Genomic DNA, 10,363 nt, shown 5'->3' on the forward strand with positions numbered 1-10,363 from the left:
CTGCAGTGGAGACTATAGAATCTCGCCTGTATGATGAAATGGCACAGAACTATAATAGCCACATTCTCCCAGTGTCACCTTCTTGTTTATACTGACACGCCGTAGTTACACAAGGTTTGACAACTGGAGGGAACTGGGTTAAGGGTACATGGAAATTGGCAGTTTCGTCCATTTAAGAACAGAAACACTTAGGAAGGCAGGGAATCGTCAGGATTCATGCAGCCTTATCCCATGCTGGAGCTCTGTCACTAAAATAAAGCATTGTCTTTCTCTTGATGGCACAGTTCCAAAGCAAAAACACAGAACTTGAAAGAAAACATAAAGACCAGATAGTGACATGCAGATCCATTTCAACAAAGCCAAAGAGCCAGGGAGGAGAATATATGTGGGTTGTAAGATTTTTCTGAAGAGAAAGGGGACTTAGCAACTGCTGTGGTTTGACTATGTCTCCCAGGGTCATAGGCTGGAGATAGAATCCCCAGTACAACAGTGCTGGGAAGGGAAGATTCGGTGAAGGGCGGTTAGGTCACAGGAGAGCTGCCTTCATTGTACACTACTGCTCTTCCCATCCACTGGGCTCATTACTGGGAGAGTACTATCATAAAAGTGAGTCTAGGCCCCTCTCAGTCTCCTGTTTCCACCCTTCTACTGTATGCCATTTGACGACAGAGAGAGAAAGCCCTTACCAGATGTAAGACCCCTTGACCTTGAACTTTCCAACATCTGGAATTGTAAGAACTAAATATTTGTTCTTTACAAATTACCAAATCAAAGATACTCGGGTTATAGCGGGACCACAGCAGCAGCAAGCAGGCTAAGGTGGCAACTTTGTTTAAAGAAAGAGATGCTGATTTATTACATCAAAGCTGGTGATAGCCCCACTAATTTAGGCCTTCACGCATTTATTTCCTGAGTAATCTCCATATTTTAAAATCCAAAGAAAGCTGAGCGGTGGTGGCGTATGCCTTTAATCTCAGCATGTGGAAGGCAGAGGCAGGAGGATCGCTGTGAGTTCAAGGCCAGCGTGGTCTACAATGTGAGTCCAGGACAGCCAGGACTACACAGAGAAACCCTGTCTCCAAAAAATAAATAAGTAAAAAGTAAAATCCGAAGAAGCAGTGGGGGAAAAAAAAACAAACAAACAGAATACAAAATGTCCCCCACTCCTTGCCTTCAGCCCCAGGGAAGATGAACTCACACACAGAAGGCAGCTGCTGCCCCTCCCACATACACACCCCAACCCGGCCAGACTGAAATTCCACATAATGCTGCTTCTGAACCCATCCTTTCAAAACTCAGAGCATACAGAAGGCAAGGGAAGGACTGTGCGAGTACCCAAAGCTTTATTTGCTCTTTCCCCAGACTGTGTTTCAACAGGATTGGCCTTGGTCATCCCTGAGACTCTGGATCCTCACAGGGGGAATGGTAACTTGTGTGTTTGTTGAATCCAAGGATAAACAGGTGACTGGATGAATGAATGGCTGTGGTAGAATGGGTGGATGATGGAGAAAGAGAGTTAACCACATCGGAAGCCACAGGAGGAAAGGTGACTTGTGGGAAACTGAGAGTAGACAAAAAATATTTCAGTTCCAGGGCCATTAAGATCCAGTTCTCCACTTGTTCATAACCACAAAATGCCCTCCCATTTCACATCCCAATTAGATGCAACTTGTCCACCCTGACCAGAAACTAAAGGGAGTGGCTTTGGAGAAGGCGAGGGAAAGCAGGCATAACTCCAAACATGGATTGTTATCGAAAAGGAACAAGAACAATCACATGAAAGTTAGCCGGAATCAGGACCAAGGGTCATTATTAACATGACCTAGGAGCACACACAATTCTTGGGGGAGGCAGTGGACTTCCTACTTTTATTTTTTCCCCATAATATTGTAAAAATTAGTCTGAGCCAACTTTAGTTAACTTTCAAAGAACTAAGACTGCATGGGTCATTTTGATTCAAGAATCGTACTTTTTTTTTTTTTAAGGCAACAAGGATAAAAAAACTAAAGAAATAGAAAGGGAAGGGGAGAAATATAAAGATATAAATTTTAGAAAACTAAATTGAGGCTTATATTTAGAAAACAGAGGAGGCAGGGGAGAAAAAACAGTCAACTGAGAAATCTATAATTACCTCATTCTGCCTGGCTTGGCAGTCATATAATCCAAAGACAGCATTTCCCTTATTATCCTAAAAATTAACCAGACGTTTATTAGTATCATTGTTTAGGAAATTAATCCCGCAGTAACTCTAGCCACTTGAGAAACAGGCACTCAATGGACGCCTGCTGTATGCCTCTAGAAGGGGCAGACCTAGTTCAGCCGGTCACGGAAGCCTGGAGAGGGAGACAGGTCATCACTGAGCAGCCTGGGAGATCTGAGGACTGGCTAGAAGGCATGGGCATGAGCCTCCCATTGTGTCCTCGAGAGGATAAACATGGCATTTTCTATAAGTAAAATTGAATCTTTAAACTGCATCATCCCTAAATACAACTTAAGAATTTTTTTTGATCAATAGGGAAACGAAGTATAATGCCACAAATGTATAGAACTAAGTGCTGGAACTGCTCCTTGACGTGTCCCTATTATCGGAGCCATCGGCAAAATTAACTTTTCCTTAGGACATCCAATATCCGAAAACACTGCTAAATACCCAGTGTTAACTGTGGTTATATTTACATCTGAACACAAAGTAACCATACTAAGCACTTTCTCAAGGACAAAAAGTTGACATACTAGTTAGGTTTAAATATATTGCCTTTTTTTTTTCATTCCTCTAGAAAATGAAATTATCCAGCCAGCCACGGTGGCACACACCTGTAATTTCAGCACTCAGGGGGTAGAGGCAGGTGGATCTTTGTGAGTTTGAGGCCAGCCTGCTCTACAAAATGAATCCAGGACCGTCAAAGCTACACAGAGAAATTTTTTAAAAAAAGGTTGAAGGTAGGTAGAGGCAGACAGATTTCTGTGAGTTTGAGACCAGGCTAGTCTCCATGGTGAATTCTAGGCTAGCCATGGCTGCATAATCTCAAAAAAAAACTTATGTAAACTATTAAAACTATAAAAAGCTATACGTAATAAAACTATAAGTAAGCTATATGTTGTATATAGTTACTGCAATAAGGAGACAACATGCATGGACTTACCTTATAGGTATAAATAATGTTCCCATTTCTTTCGATGTTTAGTACACGTAAGCTCTCAGAAGTTGTTTCTAAAACATCTGGAATATATAATGGCAAGTTAATGCTCAAAAAAAACGGTTCTAACATATCTAACAAATACAGTATTCGTGAAAGAAATCAAGCTCAAAGCTACATGCTAATGATTCTGCTAGAGAGAGTTTACAAGCAGGCAAACTTTTAAAATCTGTCCCATTAGAGGTCCAAACACTCATGACCTTTAAGGAACAGGATAGGTCGAGTAGGAGAGGATGTCCAAAGAGGACTTCTAAGGTTCTGGGAAGGTGGACCACCCTGAGGACAGCGGTAAGCTTGCAGAGATAGTCACTGAGCTACACACTCTTTTCTTTTCCTGATACAAAGATGCTTATTAGAGACAGTGGGAAATGGTAGGAGAAGAGAAAGGAGGGATGGATGGAACACCCCGGGAGAAAAAGTCAGAGAGAGAGAGAGAGAGAGAGCGAGCTATGCACTCTTGACCTCATAAATGTATGCATATAGAAGGCATACAATGTAGAATGTTCTATATCGATAATTTTAACTGCATACTAGCTTCTCATTATGCATTCTGAGGCTACATCATTCAGAGCATACCATCCAAGAGTTATTGCAGTTTCCTGCTAGATTTACCCCTGGCAGGCATTCAGCTGAATTCCAGGTATTGGACTAGTAAATTAAAATAAGACTTTTGAAAGCAGAGCACTGAGGAGATGGTTCAGTTGGCAAAGCCAGCCACACAAGCATACAGATTTGCACTAGGATCACCAGCTCCTACGTAAAAAGTCAGACATGGCAACAGACATCCGTAACCCTCATGCTGGAGGAGTGCATTCAGATGAAGCCTCTAGCTTGCTGGCCAGCCAGCGCAGCCAGTCAGCGAGTGCCAGTTCAGTGAGAGACGGTGATTCAACAAAAGAAGACGGACACACGGAGGACACCCAGCATCATCTGCTAGCCCTTACCCACATGCGTGTGCACACATACACTCCACTCCTGTACATACCAGGACACAGGCAAACCTATGACGTCAGAAGCAACAGGCTAAACCAGAGAAAAGTACAGATGTCCCTGTGCCCTTTTTCCACAGGGCACTGCCTTTGGTAAATGATGCTGTGAGTTAGCACAGATGTTAATGTTCAGAAAATGATTTTTCTCTTACCACCAAGAACAACCCCACCCTCATCCCCCATGAAGGCTTCTGTGTAGTAAGGCCCAACTGGAGAAAGAGAGGAGGAAAATAGAGTTAGGAGGGGCAGGGGGCTTCAGGGAGGTCTCCATTAGGAGCCCACCTCCACAGGAAGGGATGACCACATGCAGCTGGGTGTGAGAATGGTCACCCGGGACATCGAGGCCTGATGGCGAGTCCCCACAGGGGCTACAGTGCCTCAGCTCAGAGAGGGCCTTCTGGGAGGCCTTCCAAGTGAAGCCCTGTAACTAACTGAACCTGTTCCAGGGTGAGGCACACCTGAGTTTTCCCACAGGAATTAGACTTTATTCGTCGAAAACTTTGTTCTCTCTTCTCTTTAAATCCTCCCTCGGTGCTTACGCAATGGCGTGAACATTCTCCTGCTCTTTTCCTAATCCTTTCTCAGTTCGTGTTTGTAATTCAAAAGAGAATAAAAGCAATAAAAGCAGAATAAAAGCAAGGTTAGCAGGGGAACTGGACCCCAGAGCTGCGGCTGGTATGGGACCCTTCAGAGGAAGCACAGGTTTCACCGAGGCTTGGTCAAGGTCTCGAAGTCACGCTTCCTGCCTGTCACGTGACACACACACACACACACACACACCCCCCGTGGAAGGGTTCTGTGGTAAGGATGCAGAAGTGGTTTCGATATGCAGGTACATATTCCAATCAAGCTGTCAGAATCACTTCACTCTGGCTTTAAGATACATGACTAATCCCCTGACCTTACGGCGGAACAAGATTCAGTCAGCTAACAGCACTTCACAAGGTGTTCTCATGTCCACCTCCAGCACATCATTACGCGCCCGTTGTACTTAAAGGACAATTGAGGGCAGTGGCGGGAAGGACCCCGGGGCCAGTACCACACAGTGAGCGCATGGCGCAGACTCATCTCAAATGACAGCGAGAACAGAGAGCCGGTGCCCTGTATCAGGCGTGATGGGAAGATGATAGTCACCCTTTCAGGAGACTCTACCACAGCTGAAGAGCCGTTCAGAGAATCTGTCCCCATCCTGCAATGGCGCAATGCTTCTAGAATGCAATGTGTCAATATTTTGAGAATTTTTTTTTCGTTCAAGGAGTATAAGGACGCTGTGAAGGACAGACCTCCACAAAAGTATACTTAAAAGGTTTCAGCTAAGATAAGAAATTCCTTTACAAGAGGTCCTGAAAAAAAAATTCTTGGCAAAACATCTATTCTTAAAACACTAAAAATTCTCCACCAAATACAGGCTACAATTATCATGTGTATGTGTCTACATACATACATACATACATACACACATGCATGCATGCATTAATACATTATACATATTAGAGACCAGGACACTCAGCTGTCTGCACTAGAAATGGGAGAGGAGCCTTTTAAGGAATACTGATGCTCCACACTAGAGCCACGATATTCTCATTTTAAAAATACATATTACACTTTATTATTTATTTAGTGTGTGAGAGTGATGGGGGAGGGAGTGAGGATGACAGCAAGACACACGTGGAAGTCACAGGCTATCTTGTAGGAACTGGTTCTCTCTTTGCACCATGTGGGACTCAGAGCATCAGGGTTGGAGGCAAGTGCTTTTTCCTACTGGGCCATCTCACCAACTCAAGATATTCTGATTTTTAAGAGACGAGTGTGGAAACCACTCTAGTGTCAAGTTCCCCAGACATTCCCATTGTACAACATCTATTATCTACTAAAGCTAGAACTTGGACCAAAATGTGGTCCAAGCACACAGAGTTGAAAGAAATAAAAATGTCTTCGTGGGTACATTAGCTAGTGCTAGCCTGGTTAGACTTGTGGCTTTCATTTCAAGGGTGTGTGAAATGGATGCATTTGGAAATCCTGGAAATTTAGACTGATGTCTCATGCATACTCAACCTCTTTGCCCCTTACCCTCTGGATTAGCTCATGCTTGGACACATAACGTCTTTGCTTATTTATTCATTCTGACTCTTCCCCCAGTACTGTATCTCTGGTAAGTCCAGAGGAGGAAGTTTAGCAATTTCAAATGAGGAAATGTGGCTTAATTTCACAGTTCAGTATACTCTGGGATCACAATATCACATTTGAATAAGGAAGTTACTTGCATAAGTAAACCTGCTAAAGAGAGTTTGAAACACATGAGGTACTGTGGTGTCTGAGATAAGGTGAAACAGAAGGTAGCTTCCCAGACCATCTTGTTCGTTTCAATCCATTCTCTGCTAAAGGAGAGTGCTTTCACATTACATGAAGACGTTTGCCAAATGAATAAACTTTAGTCTGAACTGCTGTGAGGCAAAAACTGAAACAGTTGTGCCTTCCTGAGGACAGTATTTGGAGAGGGGAGTCATACAGTCTTAAAAAAAAAAAAAAAAAAAAAAAAAAAAAAAAAAAAAAACAATGTAAGCCCAAGCCCAACCCTCAGATCAAAAAGTGGATTGTTCTTAGTCTGTACACACTCAACCTAGGCCCCCTGGCTCTGGCAACCAGGTTTGTAATCCCTAAATCAGGACTCCTGTGATGTAACACGTTTCACACTCTGAATGAAATGAGAAGGAGCAAGCAAGGGGTTATTGGTTGGGAATTGCTAAAAAGAGAACCAAGAGTTAGGAAAGAAGACTGGGGACACAGGGGAAGGAGAATAAATAGGAAGGACAGTGGCAAGAGAATGATGAAACAGAAAACATGACTAAGTCCGCCCTCCCATCCCAGGGCCAGCCTGCAGGAAGTAAGAGGAAATAAATAGTTGCTCGGAAAGCTATATCACTCCCCATGCAAAGAGTATGAGATTTAAAATCGATCTGGTGTGTCACAAATCCAAGACTATTCAAAGCAGGGAAAAGCGCAGGAAAGAAATCTCACGTTGTTTCTAGAATCACACAAATGATTCCTGACAACGTTTCATCTTACACTTTCTTTAAAGTGCTGCCAAAGCAACACAAGACATTTAGTAAAGACGCTGGCTGAAATGACAAGCCCAGGGACCCCCTGTCTCCCCAGAGAAAGTAAATCTGGGTTCCTTGTGAAAAGCAGTTTCTCAAGAAATGCTGAGCCCTATGGGATTCCACCTGTAAAACACAGGAGAAGGAAGAAGGTCCCAGTAGGAGAGGCCAAGCTTCCCAGCAGGCCCAATACTTTCAGATGACCCTGAAGCCTGGGCAAGGGGACGGGGTTGGAGCTCCAGAACTCAGCCTGGTTGCTGGAGTAGTCCCATGTCAAGTCAAAACAGTCAGGCCTTTTATACCCTGCTGCGATGTCTCACTGGATGCAGGCACTTGAAGGAAACTACGCTGAGGGACACTCCCTGAAGGAGCTGACCACGCTCATAACACTGAGGGAAGGCTCCTCCTTGAAAGGACTGTCCACACTATAAAACAGTGTACATGTGAAAAGTAATGGCTCCAGGGTAGCCAGTGAACCTGAATAAATCTTACAATACTGAGAGGATGTTAAAGGAAAAAGAGAGCATAGTATACTCTCATTTACTTAAAATTCAGATAAAGACGGGTATAAAGCTATTCATGAAATAAAAAAGAATATTAAAATATAAATATTTAGATAGTTACCTCTGAGGGGTTAAGGTGAAGAATCCCAAGGCTGCATGTACACAGCCTTCAAAGGTCCTGACATTGTTCAATATCAGGATAGTAGGTACATTTTTTAAACCACTATGTTTTGACTTTTGTGAATATGTTCTCATTTTGTTTCAGGGGAGACCATATTCCCAAAGTTCAATATGGAACCAAGAGTAGGCACAATAATCAAATCTGGCCTCCTCCCCTCCAGCCCTTGTTGACTACCTTTCTGTTCTCCAACCACTGAAGTTCCCTGGCTAGTATAGCTCCGCTCATGGGCTATTTTGACAAGAAAGTCATGTTTCACAAGAAGTACTTAGTGTCACTAAAACGTTTTCAATGTGAAAATACTATCAGGGCCAGTGAGATGCTCAGTAGGCAAAAGCGCCTGACAAGCTGAGTGTGATGTCCAGGCCTGAGGAGATGGAAAGTTGTTCTCCACATGCGCGCTGCCCCATGCAGGCACACTCGTGGTCACACACAGGAGCAGGTGCCTGTGTAGTCCGGAAGTTGGTGTCAGGTATCCTGCTCAATCACTGAATGCAGATTTCAGGAATTCAGCTAGACTGGCTGGCCAGCCAGCCCCAGGTTCCAGGTCTCTCTGGCTTACCAGCTCTGGAATTTGTCCCCAGCCCCTGGTTTTGTTTGTTTTAAGCTACCACCCACTGAACTTATATCTTACCACGGTGCTCTGAAACACAGCAAAATATAGTGCCAAAAAAAAGCAAATACTTCTAGTAAGTGAGTTGGCCTTCTGAGAGGTACCCACTGTTACTGAAACACCAATACACGGGTTTATAATTCTTCACAGGTGAATGAAAGATGCAAGGAAGCCAAAATCCAACTGGGTCACACACAGCTTCTCAACTACAGCCCGCATACACGAGACTAGCATTTTTATATCTCACCAGTCACCTGCCGTTTAGCAAAACAAAGGGGGAGCTGGGAAATGAACTTGGAGTTAGTAGCCTGTAACCCTTCAGAAAGTTAAGCCTTCTGAAACTTTAAGAAAGCAAGAGAGGCAGAAGCTACACACGCTCTTATAAAGTTACAAAGTTGTTTGCTTGTGATTAACGGTCACTATGCAGAGGCAAGGGCATCTACGAATGCCCCTGTGCTAAAGCGCAGCAGTGGTGTAGACACAACTTCTGGAAGGGTTCAGAGGAACGAAATTGTGATGCGCTCCACCCCTCCCCCAGCCCCTCATCCAAGCGCAGTCTACAGGGTTTAAGGCAAACCAAAGATCTCGGAGACAGGCAAGCACATGGGCACACACAGCTCCTATGTACAAGGTGAGACCCAGAGGTGCTATTATCCTGGAGTCAGTTTAAGCCCTGAAGATGATTCCTTATTTACGGCCTTAAAAAAAAAAAAAAGAAAAGAAAAGAAAAGAAAAGAAAAACAGACTCTCTTCTTTTAAGTATATCAATTCTGGGAACGCACAGAAGTCATTTTCCACTCCCTCACCATTATAGCCTCAGAAATGAGCTCCAATTGACCTGGGAAGCTAGGGCGTAAGCTGAGCATTCTTGCCTCCCTGCTGCTTGTCGCTCAAGGGTGGGGCCGAGCAGGGTAGGGCGGGGTTGGGGTGAAGATGCTTGGTGGCTCTTGAGCTAGCTGCTGTGCTTTTAGAGCCTACAGAACCCCAGTTCACTGCATTCACCTTCCCTCTTTACATCACCCCTGAAGTGACAGGTCTCCTAAGACATCATCACCGTTCTCAATACAGAAACCATAGAATCTGGGGAACAGAGTCTATATCCTTTTTAAACATCTTTTTTGGGATGGGGGGGTTGGCTTAATCCACTGAATTCCCCTCCTTAAAAGCTGACTGATGCCTAGAACACTCAGCATCCTCGCTGGGACAAACTATGTGATTGTTTTCTTGACCATCACAATTCATCTCCGTTCGGGTTAACTTAACACTTGGAGGTGTTCCTGGTCCTAGGCTGCTGAGCCCTGGAGGCAGGAGAGGGCGAACCGTCCCGCCGCCTCCCGCTTCCCGCCTCCCCATCCCGGTGGCAACGCGTCGGGTACCACTAGTCTCGGCCAGGTGGGCAGCCCCGGGGATGTGCGCGTGGGGACGGCTCCCTCTCCACCCGGGACCCAGAGCTGCGGCGGGATGCCCGGAGCCCGGCCCCCCGTCCGCCCCCTCGGCACCTGCGCCGCCTCCTCCGGCCGCTGTCTCCGGCTGGGCCGGCAGGCTCGGGAGCACGTCCTCCCGCAAGTCGAAGCGGGCCAGCAGCTGCAGAGCCATGGCCCGCGAGCAGCGGCGGGGTGGACATTCCGGGCCTGGCTCACACCTCCCAGCCCCGCGGCCGCCTCTCCTTCCTCCCCGCCTCCCCGCTGCCGCTTTCGGTTCTGGACGGTCCAGCCCCCCACCCCCCGCCGAGGATCCTGAGCCCCGCCCCTTCCAGGCCGCAGCCTGCACCCGGCAGCGCGGGGA

At 45.5% G+C, this 10,363-nt stretch overlaps 1 protein-coding gene across 3 annotated transcripts in view; it reads right to left on the minus strand.

Moving 5' to 3' along the window:
- The window catches only part of Gsap (gamma-secretase activating protein), an 82,596-nt gene extending 72,318 nt beyond the window's left edge, over window positions 1-10,278 (minus strand). For all 3 annotated transcript variants that reach the window (XM_060373944.1, XM_060373945.1, XM_060373943.1), the window contains exons 1-3: window positions 10,078-10,278; window positions 3,144-3,220; window positions 2,132-2,188 (exon numbers count right to left, since the gene is read on the minus strand). In XM_060373944.1, coding sequence (XP_060229927.1) covers window positions 2,132-2,188; window positions 3,144-3,220; window positions 10,078-10,174 — 231 coding nt within the window. In that variant the 5' untranslated portion in view covers window positions 10,175-10,278. The remainder of the gene's footprint in view (window positions 1-2,131; window positions 2,189-3,143; window positions 3,221-10,077) is intronic.
- Window positions 10,279-10,363: the final 85 nt, after the last annotated feature.

Source organism: Meriones unguiculatus, chromosome 21 (assembly GCF_030254825.1).
Source record: "Meriones unguiculatus strain TT.TT164.6M chromosome 21, Bangor_MerUng_6.1, whole genome shotgun sequence".
NCBI lineage: Eukaryota > Metazoa > Chordata > Mammalia > Rodentia > Muridae > Meriones > Meriones unguiculatus.